General features: G+C 40.8%; 1 protein-coding gene and 1 pseudogene across 1 annotated transcript; both read left to right on the top strand.

The window, feature by feature from the left end:
• The first annotated feature begins 177 nt into the window (after positions 1-177).
• Positions 178-3,395, top strand: LOC110773300 (uncharacterized). The gene has a single exon (XM_021977801.2). It carries the CDS (start codon positions 317-319, stop codon positions 3,152-3,154), a length of 2,838 nt encoding a protein of 945 aa, XP_021833493.1. The 5' UTR covers positions 178-316; the 3' UTR covers positions 3,155-3,395.
• Positions 3,396-9,876: 6,481 nt separating this feature from the next.
• Positions 9,877-15,417, top strand: LOC110773338 (uncharacterized; annotated as a pseudogene).
• The last annotated feature ends 359 nt before the right edge of the window (positions 15,418-15,776 follow it).

Below are 15,776 nucleotides of genomic sequence, written 5' to 3'. Positions count from 1 at the left end.
ATACAATTGTAATCATAGATTGGAATATTCAGACTAACCAATTACATACATCAAGTTTGTTTACTGAGACTCAATTAATGGAGAAATGGACTTACCAACTGTTTGAGTTGTATACAAGGTAAATCGTAGGCGTTGAAAATTTAAAGCCAACTCCAATGGAGAGATCACAGGCCTTACCTAGCAGTAGGACCACTGGCGGGCCATCCCAATTGATGGTCGACCTGGTGCTTCAGACTCTGCTATACATAGATAGAACATCATCACAAGTATTTTACCATTGCATTGCCTTCTGTTCTTGTTCAATCTCTTCTTGTTCATGTTTGTCTCAAAACAGATGAACAAAGAACCCAAGTGCAAGCCTTCTTCTGTTATCACCAACTCTTTGAAGATGTGGTACAAACTCTCAAAGCTTGTCATATTCTTCTTTGTTTTCACCATATCCTCTGCAGCCTCTTCTAGATTCAACTACCAAACCGCTTACACTGATCATTGTGCTTCATTTGTTCCCGAGTCTGACCCGAAAGGTTTAGTGCTAGGACCGCCCTATCAATACCATACAGGTTACTACACTGGTGGTGGTAGTGGTGGCATTCTCAGTCCAAACTCATCATACCAGGTCCAAAAGTCAATTGACTTCTACACCAGGAATATTATAGAAACTAATGTGCCGGGCTTATTCAAGCTTCAAGGAAGCATACGATTTCCAAGAGCCAGCACATATCACTTTGAGGGAAATTCCACAAGCAACAAGTATGGATCAGCTTCTCATCGATGGAGTTCAATACGTTTTTCACTAGATGGATTCTGGTCACAATCTTCTGGGAAGCTTTGTATGGTTGGATCAGCTTATGGTTATTTGCATAATGTTCATTCTGTTCTTAAGCTCTATAATTTCATGAATTCCACTAACGTTACAAGTATGATCAGTGGAACCTTAGAGAGCTTGATGAGGTCTGAGAATGATCCAAATGATTTTGAGCCAATCTCTATTTTGATTTTTCCTAGTATGAACTACCAGTACACTCTGGTTTCAAATAAATCTGAAAACAGGAGTTCTTCTGGTGGAAGTGATGATTACATTCCCACCAATTCTTTGAAAATGGAGAGGTTTTGTTCAGTACTCTCAAGAGAGGTACTAAATCATGAATTTGATCTCAAATATTCAAGCGGTTGCACTTCTGCTAAGAACTGCACTCCACTTGCTGTGTCTGATTTGCCTCGCGTTGTGTCGTTGAAGGCTATTGAGTGTTTGGAGGATGAAAGAAGCTTGAGAGTTCTGGTGGAATTTGCAGAGAGTAAGAGCCTCTGGTATCGAAGGCCTTTCAACCCCAATAAAACATTGGTTGGGGAAGGCTCATGGGATACTAAGAAAAACCAACTATCTGTTGTTGCTTGTCAGTTCTTGGATGCAGCAGGTTCTTGGAATAATGTTCGTGTGGGAAATTGTTCAACAAGATTGAGCTTGAAATTTGCTGCAATATGGACAATCGGAAACACTAGTAGCTTTGTGGGGCATATTTGGAGCAACAAAACTGCGACAGAGTCGGGTTACTTTGAACAGATTACATTTGAAAGTCCTCAAGATGACATTGGAAGGGTTCTGATTCCAGGCTTGAAATACAAGTATACAAAAATGGACAAAGTAACCAAGTTGTGCCCGAGAAAGAAGGCTGCTCATGACAAGACCAACGTATACCCTAATCCCTTTTCTTATGAAATGCGATTCGATGTGTCAGCTAAAAATTCAAAAGGAGAAGTTGCATGGGGCAGTTCTGTCCCACTTTCTGTTGGAAATCAGTTTTACCAGCCGTATTTGTATTCAACATCAATTGCAAGCACCGATGAGTACTCTGTAGGTTTTGCTAGCTCTCCTGTGACTGTGAGCTACAGCAACAACCAGAGCAACCCCTACAATATTAGCTACACAATAAGAATCACATCTTATGCAAAGTTGGGGAATTTAACAATTTTAAATGATACGCAGATTTTTGCAGAAGGGATCTATGATGAAACAGAAGGAAGCCTGTGCATGGTTGGCTGCAGAAATCTGGGCTCAAAGAATCAACAGCCAACAAATGATTCAGTAGATTGTGATATTGTTGTCAATTTTCAATTCCCTCCAACAAATCAAAGCAAGAAATGGCGTTTGATCAAGGGAAGCATCAAAAGCACACGAAAAAAGTCCGATCCTCTTCATTTTGAAAGTTGGGATTTGTCTTCAGCTTCCAGTTACCTAGTTGAAGAAAGGCGGTCCATTTGGAGGATGGATGTGGAGATCACCTTGGTTCTTGTATCCACCACACTTTCATGTGTTTTTGTGGCGCTACAACTCTTCCATGTGAAAAAGTACCCTGATGTTCTTCCCTCCATTTCCATTTTCATGCTACTAATTCTAACTCTGGGCTACATGATACCTCTTATGCTAAATTTTGAAGCCATGTTCGCGAATAGCACCAACCGCCGAAGTGTGTTCCTTGGAAGTGGTGGATGGCTTGAAGTTAATGAGGTGATTGTAAGAGTAATAACAATGGTAGCTTTCTTGCTGCAAATCCGTCTTCTGCAGCTAACATGGTCAGCAAGATCAGCAACTGGAACCCAAAAGGAGCTCTGGATCATGGAGAGGAAGACTCTCTTTGTGGTTTTACTAATATATGTTGCTGGGGCTTTGGCTGCTTTGCTTCTGCATACACTGAACTGGAGGAAGAGCCTTAATGATGGTTCCATAACTGCCTATCCTGGGGCAGGCCATCAGCAGCATTCACATTTGGGCACTGCCTTGAAATCTTATGCTGGTTTGGTATTGGACGGTTTTTTGTTGCCTCAAATTCTGCTCAACATGTTCTGCAAATCAAGGGAAAAGGCTCTTTCTGTTTCATTTTACATCGGAACAACTTTTGTTCGAGCGCTGCCACATGCGTATGATCTCTACAGGGCTCACAACTCTGCTCACCATCCGCTAGATGAGTCATACCTTTATGCAAGTCCTGTGGCAGACTTCTACTCTACAGCTTGGGATGTCATTATTCCTTTTGGAGGTTTACTGTTTGCTGGCATTATTTACTTGCAGCAGAGGTTTGGGGGTCTTTGCATTCTTCCCCAAAAGTTGAGAGAGTTAGGTGCATATGAGAAGGTCCCTACTGTTACTGAAGGATAATTTCCAAAGTGATGCATTCATTATCAAGTGGAGGTTCTCTTAGAGAGAATTGGAAACTTCAACTATCTGCTGCAATCTTCTTTCTTTTGTATTTTGAGCATGCATGATTTAGGTTTTTTTTTCCCTCTGTTTTTGATATGTTGAATATTTAAGCTTGTAATGTGTGCACTTCCAGTTTTCTTTTCTGTAAGAACATCGTTGTTGATAGAAGTTCGAAGAAATCATGATAACAACCAATAAATCTGTTTATAGAAAAACTGCTTCCATGCACAAATCACTGGAGTTACAAGCCCCTAAGTTGACACGGAAACTATTTCTCCCCTGGTAATATAACAGACTTTTGATAAGAAACTAAAAAGAAAACTAGTGAAAAAAAAGTGAAAGACAGAGAAAGAGATAACCACAAATGCCCGGAATAAAATTTGGATGTGAGATATCTGCAGAATAGTTGCAGGATTCACAGACTTCAAGAAAATATGTTTATTTGTGTCCATATATTAATGGAGGTCCGTCAACTCATGGGAATTGTTATTGACACTCCAAAGTAGTCATAGCAAAAGCTCATATACAACACATAAACACAGGTAATTTATACCAACATTCTAATTGAGAGATTTATAATACTGAACTTATAGCAACATTCTCTTTGCCAGAGAAGTTCATGAAACATTCTAATTGGATTTGTTTCTGTCTTTTGTTGAATCATTTTCATGGCGATCATTTACCTAAATATTCTCCTTTTTTATTTTTCCCCTAATCTTTGTCCCTTTAGGATTCACACAAAAACAAATTCAGCTTGGTTTTCATAGTCCTGGTTTTTGTTTGCTTTAGTGTTTTTATGTAAAGAAAGAGAGTGCGAGTTATTTCCTTTCAAATGTAACAGAGCTTTCTTGGTCTGCAACAGCAAAATGGAGGCAATGAGTTTGGACAGATTAGGCACTTTGAAGATTGAGGAGCAACCAGACGTACTCTTGCTCGGTTGGGAAAGAGCATTGAAAAACAATGCAAACAAGATTGTTAGTTACGGCGGTTGGATTGTAGTCACGGGTCTTCCTTTGCACTGGTGGTCTAAGAAACATTTTGAACGCGTTGGAGATGCTTGTGGGGGACTGATCGAAATTGCAGAGAGGACAAAAAAGTTCAGTTTTCTCTTTGAAGCCAAAATCAAAGTAAGATCAAACTCAGTTGGTTTTCTACCGGAGCTGGTTGTTTTGTCAGAAGGAAATGAAACTTATCAGGTGCAGTTAAGACCGTTATCACCTGCGATAAGGCCTACTCAATCAGGAAAGAACTCGTTGGTGAACCACCAAGAATTCTTCAAAGCGAATTCAAATGGTCGGATTGACCAGTTTCAGCCGCCAAAAATGGGAAGTTTCATGGCTTCTGCTTCTTTGAGTGGTGGTCGGAATGTTTTGCCGACGAGTAATTTGTGGGAGAAGGTAAACAGAAGCAGCGGTTCAGATCCTGGACCACAAACACGTGGTGAAGGTGGGCAAAGAAGCAGAAGGAATGTGGAAGGTAATTATGATGTCTGTAACGTGCAAGTCAGCAAAGGTGGGCCAAGGAGCAGAAGGAATGTGGGTGGAAATTTAGTGGTCTGTAGCGAGCTTGCCAACAAGGGAGAACAGGCTGGAGGAAATGGCTTTTCCTCTTCTCAAGAATTAAAGAACGCAAGTGGTTCTTTATTTAATTATAAAGAGAAAGGGAAAAGTAATATCCCCTTTAAGAGACAGAAGGATTATTTTATTGGAGGCTGGCACGGCAATAATTCACTACCTTCTGAGGACTTTGGAAGGGGTTCTCCTTTTGATGGGGCCTCGAAGGGTTTTATTTCTACTAGGGACAACAGACTATTATCCTCGGAAACTATTTTTCCTTCAGACAGCAACAGGAAGGCCAAGTCACGCTCTCAACCTCAAAAGGCCGATGCTGAGTCTGAATTTTCTCATTCAAATTTTTATTCAAAATTTGGAAAACCTGAAGGAATGGGACATGTTCTTCAAAGAAAGGAAGGAGCCGTTAAAGCAGGGGATGCCCAGAATTCGAAGGAGGCTGCAGAAGGGGAACCTTACGACTCTTTCGAGGGGGTATCTATTTCTTCAGAGGAGTTGCTGGAGGGAGATCTTAATTCTGAGGCAGAGGAAGGGGTCGATGTCATCGAATGCGATGACGGTTCTATTGCTACTCTTCTTGAAGATCGGGGCACGACAAACGTTACAACTGAGTCTGCTGGAGCAACCATTAATTACCATCCAGTCCTAAACCCTGCTGGAGAAACCGACTTGGGGGAAAGGACCAAAGGTGGAGCGGGGGTAAGTATTTTCAAGTCCAAGGATTACTGCACGGCTCCTTCTGTCCATATCACAAATGAGATGAGGATTGCAGAGGAAGGGGACGGGGTCACCGTTAGTGACGCTAATTCTGAGCAGAGTCTGGTTCTAAAGCATTATAGAACGAAAAAGAAAAAGAAAAAGGGCACGGGCAAAGGTAGCAGGCAAGTTAAAGGCAAACATGCTAGAGTCTTATCTTTATTGAATTTGTCTCTTGTTCCTATTAGGAAGAACTTAGTCTTACAAGGTAAAGCAAGTTCGAGCTGTGATAATGGCAAAAAGGGGGATGGGCATTCTCATGCTACAGGTTTGGCAGTGGACAACTTGGAGCAAACAGTAGTACAAAGGGCTGATCAGTTTAATCAATGAAGATTATCTCTTGGAATATAAGAGGTCTGGGAAGCAAAAGAAAGAGGCTGGTCTTGAAGGAGCAGTTGACTCGTCTTAGGCCGGACATTGTAATATTACAAGAAACTAAGAAACAAGAAATTGACAGGAGACTAGTGGCCAGCGTGTGGTGCTCTAGATTCAGGGATTGGGTGTTTGTTCCTTCGACTGGCAGGTCTGGGGGTATTGTGATTATCTGGAATACGCAGTTCGTCTCGGTAATCGATTCTGAAATCGCAGAATTTTCGGTGTCCATTAAAATTAGAGGTACCTCGGGGGCAGATTGGTGGCTTTCTGGTATTTACGGTCCTTGCCGCCAAAGGGACAGAGGTCGTTTTTGGGTAGAGCTTGCTGCTCTCTATGGGTTGTGTGGTGAAAACTGGTGCATTGGAGGGGACTTTAATGTAGTCAGGTTTGTTTCTGATAAGTCTAATGGGGGCGGGGTGACTAGCAGCATGAGGACCTTCAATAACTTCATTAATGACACAAACCTGCGGGATCCCCGTCTCCTTAATGCTTCGTTTACCTGGTCTAACGGTAGAGAAAACGTGGTGTGTAGAAGACTTGATCGCTTTCTATTCACCGGAGGTTGGGAAGACTGTTTTCCAAATTTTAGACAGAAGGCGTTGGTCCGGGTCACTTCTGATCATTGTCCTATTGAGTTGGATACCTCAAAGCTGAAATGGGGTCCGGGCCCTTTCCGATTCGAAAACATGTGGCTGGAACATCCGGACTTTAACAGGAACTTTAAGGATTGGTGGGCGGAAGAGCATCTGATTGGGTGGCCGGGTTTTAATTTCATGAGGAGGTTGAAAGCCGTAAAGGGGAAACTGAGAGTCTGGAGCAAAGAGGTGTTCGGCGATGTGGCTGCTACCAAGAAATTGGCAGAAGCTCGTATTGTTGAAATTGATAGGCTTGAAGGCTTGCACGGGCTGGATAGTGACAAAATAAAGGAAAGGGCTGATCTTATTCTCTTGATTGGTGATTTGGTCCTTAAAGAAGAGATAAAATGGAGACAAAGGGGTAAAGTGGAGTGGGCTAGAGATGGGGATGGGAACACAAAGTTTTTCCACCGTGTAGCCAATGGTAGGCGAAAGAGGAATCTCATTGAGAGGCTGGAGGTGGAGGGATTAGGGACGATTGTCAATGAAGACGAGATTGAGGCTGAAGTTATTACTTTCTTCAAAACTCTTTACAGGAGTAATGAAGAGGCTGGTTGGGGCTTGGAGGGTCTTAACTGGAATCGTATTAGTCTTGTTGAGGCTGCAAGGCTTGAGAGACCTTTTGAAGAAGAGGAGGTCAAAAGGGCTGTCTTTGATTGTGGGAGAGATAAATCTCCAGGGCCTGATGGTTTCTCCATGTCTCTCTTCCAATCTTGTTGGGATACTGTGAAATTGGATCTCTTAAAGACTCTGGAGGAGTTCTACCACAACGGCATTATCAACGCGGTCACAAACGAAACGTTTATTTGCCTTATCCCTAAGAAAAAAGAGTCTGTAAAAGTGAGTGATTTTCGGCCTATTAGTCTTGTGACAAGTTTGTATAAGGTGATTTCTAAAGTTTTAGCCTCGAGATTGAGGGAGGTGATGGGGAGCACCATCTCCTCTTCCCAGGGAGCCTTTGTGAGAGATAGGCAAATTTTGGACGCTGCTTTGATTGCTAATGAGTTAGTGGAGGAGAGCAGGAAACGTAAGAAAGTTGGCTTGGCTTTCAAAATCGATTTCGAAAAGGCTTATGATCATGTGGAGTGGCATTTTGTAGATGATGTAATGCTTAGAAAAGGGTTCGGGGAAAGGTGGAGAAGTTGGATTAGAGGTTGTCTTGACTCGGCAAATTTTTCTGTTATGATCAACGGCAGACCTAGAGGTAAGTTTAAGGCCTCTAGAGGATTGAGACAAGGTGACCCTCTTTCTCCCTTTCTTTTCATTCTGGTGATTGATGTTCTTAGCCGCATTCTTGAGAAAGCTCAGGATTTGGATGTGTTTCACGGCCTTGTTGTTGGCCATGACATGGTGGAAGTTTCTCACCTCCAGTTTGCCGACGACACGATGTTTTTTCTCGGGGACAAGCTGGAGTATTGGTATAATCTACTGGAGATACTTGACCTGTTCTGTTTCATCTCAGGTATGAGGATTAATAAGGAGAAATGTTCTTTAGTATGCATCAATCATAATGAGGAGGTTGTTTCTGGGTTGGCTGAGGTTTGGGGCTGCGAGCTGGGAATCTGGCCTACCTTGTACCTGGGTCTCCCCCTTGGTGGGAACCCCAGAGCCCTTAGTTTCTGGAACCCAGTTGTGGAGAGGGTTGATAAAAGGCTGCAAAAATGGAAAAAGGCTTGTTTATCCAAAGGCGGCAGGCTAACTTTGATTCAGGCCGTCTTAAGCAACATCCCCATTTATTACTTGTCGCTTTTCAAAATGCCAAGTCGTATTGTGAAGATTGTTGAGAAGCTGATGAGAGATTTCTTGTGGGAGGGTTTGGACGATGGGAAGTCCTCTCACTTGGTTAAGTGGGAGATTGTTGGAAAACCAAAATGCAAAGGTGGCCTAGGGGTGGGGTCTTTAAACTCAAGAAACAAGGTGTTGTGTGCCAAATGGCTGTGGCGGTTTCCCAAAGAACCTGAGTCACTTTGGCACAAGGTGATTAGTAGCATCTATGGGGAGAGTGCCAATGGTTGGAACGTTAGCATTCCGTTGCGTAGTTCTTGTCGTAGTCCGTGGAATAATATTTCTCGTGGTTACCCAGTGTTTCTTCTTGGCTGTGACCTTGTGGTGGGTAACGGGGACAAGGTGAGATTTTGGGAGGATGATTGGAGCAGGGGGGGTGTCCTCAAAGAGGTTTTTCCCAGACTTTTCAATCTGTCCAGCAAACAGAATGCCAACATTTCTGCATTTGTGAGTCACGGTGTGTTTCCTCACAGTTGGGATCTTGGTTTTAGAAGAAATCTCTCGGTGGGGGAATTTGACGAGGTGACTAGGCTGCTGGTTATCCTTGATGAAGTTAGGATTAACCCCTCTAGGAGGGATTACAGAAGATGGAAGTTAGATCAATCAGGGTTGTTCTCTTGCCACTCTTTCTATTCCTTCATTCAAGATAACGGGTCTGTGGAGAGTTTTCCCCCATACAATCTGATTTGGAAAAGTAAAACTCCTCCAAAGGTTAAGGTTCTCGTTTGGCAAGCTGTTATTGGAAAAGTTAATTCCTGCGATCTCTTGCAGAGACATCGTCCTTTTATGTGCTTATCCCCCCATTGGTGTGTGTTATGTTATTCTGATGGGGAGTGTGTGGATCATTTGTTCATTCATTGTCCTTATTCGATTCAGATATGGTGGTTACTGCTGAAGGAAGTTGGAGCTGTCTGGGTTACTCCTAAAGGTTGTTTTCAGTTATTTTCCTCCAATTTTGTTGCGCTGGGCAAAGGGAGAAAGGCTAAAGTCCTTTGGGGTTGCCTTTTACAGGCTCTTTTCTGGAATTTGTGGTTTGAACGGAATAAAAGGATTTTCGAGGACTATAAGGGGGCGGGGGTGGATGAACTCTGGGATAGAGTGAAGTTTTGGGCTGCTTTATGGGCTTCCGTCACCAATGCTTTTAAGGATTTGAATGCCTCTGTTATTAGTCGCGACTTGTGTGCGGCTGTGAAGTGATGGCCTTCTTGTTTCCCTGTTTCGTGTTATGGTGTTTGTATTTTCTTGGCTGTTTTGTTTCTCCTTTCCAGGCTTGGTTCCTTGTGGGAGCTGAGGCTCCCTGTTTTTGTTTCCCCGTGGATTCCTTATCCACCTGTGTTTTCTCTTTTCTGTGGTTACTGTCTCTATTTTGAATATATAAGTTTCTATTCAAAAAAAAAAAAAAATCAACTCCTTGATCACTTTGATATTGTCAAAAACAAATTTGAGATATAATTTATATTTTGCAGTACGGTACAATAAGCTATGACTATTGCAGTACTTTCAGATTGCACTGCATTGCTTTTTGTTCTTGTTCTTGTTCATCTTTCTCCCAATATACATGAAGAAGAAAGAAGCTATGACTATTTCCAGGAAGTGCAAGTCTTCTGCTACCACCCCTTTGAAAATGTGGCACACACTGCCAAGGCTTCTCATTTTCTACTTTGTTTTCACCACCTTTTCTTTGACCTCGGTTTCATCTGCACATTCTAACCACATCTCTTATTCTGATCATTGTGATTCAGTTGTTCCTCAGTCAACCCCAAGAAGATATTCGGAATTAAAATACTCAGAATTTCAAATTCTCCAACAGCGTACAGGTTACTACACTGGTGGTGGCAGTGGCAGTGGCATACTTAGTAAAAACTCATCATATCAGCCTTAATATGAGCCCCAAAATTCAATTGAATTCAACACCTGGAGTGTTAAAAGAACTTATGTACAAGGCTTATTCAAGATTCAGGGAAATCTTCAATTTCAAAGAGACAGTATGTATTACTATGTGGGAAATCATCTGCCTCGATATAAGAGGTCTCAATCAATTCATCGGCAACCAAGTTCAATAAGCTTTAGACTAGATGGGTTCTGGTCAGAATCTTCAGGGAAGCTTTGTATGGTCAGAATCTTCAGGGACTATGGTAATTGGCTTAATGTTCCTGCTGTTCTTAAGCTCAATAATCTCATGAATTCTACTACTGTGACAAGTTTGATTAGTGGAACCTTAGAGAGCTTGGTGAGTTCTGAGAATGATCCACGGCATTTTGAACCAGTCTCTATTTTGATGCTTCCTTGTATGAATGAGTACACTTTGGTTTCAAATAAATCTGATAACAGTTATACTGGTGGAAGTAACACTCCCCCAAGTTCTTTGCAAATAGGGAGATTTTGTTCAGTACTTTCAAGAGTATTAAGACAAGAATTTGATCTCAAATATTCAAGCCATTGTGTTTCTGCAAAGAACTGCACTCCATTAGCCATGTCTGATTTACCTCGTCCACGTATTGTATCGTTGAAGAGTATTGGGTGTTCAGAGGATAAACAAAGATTGAGAGTTCTGGTAATATTTGCAGACAGTAACAACGTCTGGTATCAGAGGCCTTTCAATCCCAAAACAACATTAGTTGGGGAAGGGTCATGGGATGCAAAGAAAAATCAGCTATCAATTGTTGCTTGTCAATTCTTGAATGCAACAGATTCTTTGACTAATAGTCCTAATGTGGGCGATTGTTCAACAAGATTGAGCTTGATATTTCCTGCAATATGGACAAATGGAAACACTAGTAGCACTTTGGGGCAAATTTGGAGCAACAAGACTGTGACAGAGTTGGGTTACTTTGACAGGATCATGTTTGAAGCTCCTCGGAATTATATCGGGAGGGGTCCACTTCCAGGCTTGAAATATGAGTATAATAAAATTGAAAAGGTCTAAAATTGAGTATACTAAAAACAAATGTAAATTTTTCTGTTTTTCTTCTTGTAAGTTTGATGATTCCCTCCATAAACTCTCTACCGAAACCAGTCCCAGGTAGGATTTTAAATTTCCTTTTATTTTGGAAACTGTAGCAAAATAAAATGACCATATAAGATGGAGGTCAGGCTAACTAAAAAAAATGAGAAAATTATACCAACATTCTCTTGCAAGTGCTTTGTCAAAACAATAAATAATAAAAAACATCACGTTAACTAAAGAGGTCACCTTTCTGGTATCTCTGTTTTGTTTTGATTAAAAAAAATTAAAATCTCTGTTTTGTTTGTCTGTCCGAGTGACCTTTTCGCTCAGAACTCTCAAATCATGTCCAAAATCTCTAGCTTCATTACCTCTTCCCCACCCCCAGCTTGCTTGGTACTTAGTTCATGTGCTTAGGCCCTAATCTAAATCTAATTGACAATAAAATTTTAGCTTGCTGTGCACTGCAAGGTAATGTGTTTTCTGCAATTATGGCATGAGAAATGAAAGCATTAACTTTAAACTTGTTGCAGATTCTTGCATGGTGTTTGCACTTTCTAGGTCATTGTAATTAACGGCTATGGCACAGAGATGATTGCAAATTTGGTTGCACCATAGTATGATGTTTAATTTCACCAGAATAAAAAGCTTACAGAAGAGTTTCACCAGAATAAAAACCTTAAAGAAGAAAAAAGCAAAAAATCATAGAAATGTTGGAAACTGTTATTTGCACTCCAAATCTAGTTTCATCATGCAATCCTTATATGCAGAAAAGCATGAGGAGTGTAAGAAGCTTGTTTCGGGGTTCCTTTATCATTTCCTAAATATCTTCTATATCTTTGTCTGTTTTAGGCATTCACAAAAAACAAAATTCAGCTTGGTTTTCACAGTCTTGAGTTTTGTTTGTTTTAGTTGTTTATGAAAACTAAGTCATCAACTCCTTACTCGCTTTGAAATTGTCGCACAAATGAATTTGATATATAATTCATATTTTGCAGTACAATCCAAACTATGCAAAGTACATAACACAATTGAGACATTCCATTGCATTTTGTTCTTGTTCTTGTTCATCTTTCTCCCCATATACATGAAAAAGGAAACTACGACTATTTCCAGGAAGTGCAAATCTTCTGCTACCACCTCTTTGAATATGTGGTACGCATTGCCAAAGCTTCTCATATTCTTCTGTTTTTTCTCCACCTTTCCTTTGACCTCAGTTTCGTCCTCTTCTCCACCTCCCAGTCCCATCTCTTATTCTCATCATTGTGATTCATTTGTTCCCCAGTCAACCCCAAGAAGATATTCAGACAATCACATTCACCAGTACCATACAGGTTACTACACTGGTGGTGGCAGTGGTATTCTTAGTCAAATCCCATCATATCTGCCTCATGATGAGCCCCAAAATATGATTGGATTTAACATCTGGGGGGCTCAAACAACTGATGTACAAGGCTTATTCAAGATTCAGGGAAGTCTTCGATTTCAAAGAGACAGTGTGTTTACCTATGTGGGAAATTCCAGAAGTCATCTACGATATCCTGGTGGCATCTATAACAGGTCTCGATCAATTTCCAGTCTAAAAAGTTCGATAAGATTTAAACTAGAGGGGTTCTGGTCAGAACCTTCTGGGAAGCTGTGCATGGTTGGATCAAGTTCTGATTACTTGGGACATGGTAGTTGGCTTTATATTCCTGCTGTTCTTAAGCTCTATAATCTCATTAATTCTACTAGTGTTACTAGTTTGATTAGTGGAACCTTAGAGAGCTTGGTGAGTTCTGAGAATGATCCAAGTTATTTTGGGCCAGTCTCTATTTTGATGCTTCCTCGTATGAACTACAAGTACTCTCTGGTTTCAAATAAATCCGATGACACTAGTACTGATGGAAATTATATTCAACCGAGCTCTTTGCCAATAGAGACATTTTGTTCAGTACTTTCTAGAGAAAGAAGACATGAGTTTGATCTCAAATATTCAAGCCATTGCGTATTGGCAAAGAACTGCACTCCATTAGCTGTGTCTGATTTGCCTCGTGTGGTGTCATTGAAGAGTATTGAGTGTTCTGAGGATAAACGAAGGTTGAGAGTTCTGGTAATATTTGCGGACAGTAGAAGTGTCTGGTATCAGAAACCTTTCAATCCCAATACAACATTGGTTGGGGAAGGGTCATGGGATGCAAAGAAAAATCAGATTCGTGTTGTTGCGTGTCGAATCTTAAATGCAACTGAGTCTTTTACAAATAGAACTCATGTGGGTGATTGTTCAACAAGATTGAGCTTGAGATTTCCTGCAGTATGGACAATCAGAAACACGAGAAGCACTGTGGGGAAAATTTGGAGCAACAAAACTGTGACAGAGTTGGGTTACTTTGAAAGCATTGCATTTGAAAGTCCTGAGAATGATATCAGAAGGGTTCTACTTCCAGGCTTGAAATATGAGTACACTAAAATGGAAAAAGTAACCAAGTTGTGCCCAAGAAAGAAAGCTGCTCACGGCAAAACCAACATATATCCAAATCTATTTTCTTATGACATGCGCTTTGACATGTCAGTGAAAAATTCTAAAGGAGAAGCTGCATGGGGCAGTGCCATCCCTATCTCCGTCGGAAACAGCTTTTACCAGCATTATCCGTATTCAAATGAAATTCCAAAATCAAGTGCAAGGATTGGACACTTAGCAGCTCCTGTGAGTTACAGCTACAACAACAGCATCCCTGTCAATATCAGCTACCAAATAAGCATCAAATTCAAACAGTTGGGCATTGAAATTTCTGAACTTAGAAACTCTTCAAATTCAAATGGAGTGAAAATTTATGCTGAAGGGATCTATGATGCTAAAGAAGGAAGCCTGTGCATGGTAGGTTGCCGAAATCTGGGCTCAAACAGTGAACAGCCAACAAAAGATTCTGTAGATTGTGAGATTCTTGTCAATTTCCAGTTCCCTCCCACAAATTCAAAGCATGGAAGTTTTATCAAGGGCAGCATTAAAAGTACAAGGAAAAAGTCTGATCCTCTTATTTTTGAAACTTGGAATTTGTTTTCGGCTTCTGGTTACCGGGTTGAAGCAAAGCGATCCATTTGGAGAATGGATGTGGAGATCACCTTGGTTCTTATATCCACCACACTGGCATGTGTTTCTGTGGCATTACAAATCTTCCATGTGAAAAAACATCCTGATGTGCGTCCCTCCATTTCCATGTTCATGCTGCTAATTCTAACTCTAGGCTACATGATACCACTTATGCTAAATTTTGAAGCCATGGTCACGAAGAAAACCAACCGCCGAAATGTTTTACTAGGAAGCGGTGGATGGCTTGAAGTTAATGAGGTAATTGTAAGGGTAATAACAATGGTAGCTTTCTTGTTGCAAATGCGTCTTCTGCAGCTAACATGGTCGGCGAGATCAGCAACCCAAAAGGAGCTCTGGATCATGGAGAAGAAGGCTCTGTTTGTAGCTTTATCAGTATATGTTGCAGGGGCATTAGGTGCTTTGCTTCTGAAGAATTGGAGGAAGGCTGACAGTGATAATGATTTCGTGGTGCTTTCAAGTTATTTTCCAGAGCATCCCATTTTGGATGCCTTGAAATCTTATGGTGGTTTGGTGTTGGATGGTTTTCTGTTGCCTCAAATTCTTCTCAACGTGTTCTGCAAATCAAAGGAAAAGGCTTTGTCTGTTTCATTCTACATTGGAACAACTTTCGTTCGAGCGATGCCACATGCATATGATCTTTACAGGGCTCAAAACTCTGCTCATCACCAGTTGCATGAGTCATACCTTTATGCAAGTCCTGTGGCAGACTTTTTCTCCACTGCTTGGGATGTCATTATTCCTTTTGGGGGTTTACTTTTTGCTGGGATCATTTACTTGCAGCAGAAGTTTGGGGGTCTTTGCATTCTTCCTCAAAAGTTGAGAGAGTTGGGTGAATATGAGGTCTCTTCTGTTACTGAAGGTTAATTATGGAAGTGATCTGGTGCAGCCTCCATGTTTGGTGCAAACTGTAGAGAGAATTGGAGAATCCAACTGTCAGCTTCAATCTTCTTTCTTTTGTATTTTATACATGTAAGTTGGGCTTGAAAAAAATATGTAAGATTTAGCTTTTTATTTCATTTTCTGGTTTCGAAATGTCGAAAATGTAAGCTTTAATGCTCTAGAATAAATTTTGTATGTGAGATATGTGCAGAATAGTTAGTTGCAGTAGTTACAGATTCTTTTTGCATCCCTTTGAAGTGGTGTCATATCTCTTCATATGACCTTTTCAGTTTGGTCACATTTCTTTTTCACTGAAAGATGTTTTTGTGTTGTCATATTTTAGATGGTCAAAAGTGATACAAGGTACATCCAAACTATGAATTTTTAGGTATAGGAACATGATTGGCTCAAAATCTAAGTTTGTATTTTAACAAACTCATTGAAGAATTCCTTCCTTTCCAATGTATATTTATGAGAAATTTTTTTTTTTCCGGGTAAGTTAAAAAAAATATCTGAACTGAAATTTACGATTTGTAACATAAAA

Source organism: Prunus avium, chromosome 4 (assembly GCF_965620075.1).
Source record: "Prunus avium chromosome 4, drPruAviu1.hap1.1, whole genome shotgun sequence".
NCBI lineage: Eukaryota > Viridiplantae > Streptophyta > Magnoliopsida > Rosales > Rosaceae > Prunus > Prunus avium.
This window is presented reverse-complemented; position numbering and strand designations above follow the sequence as displayed.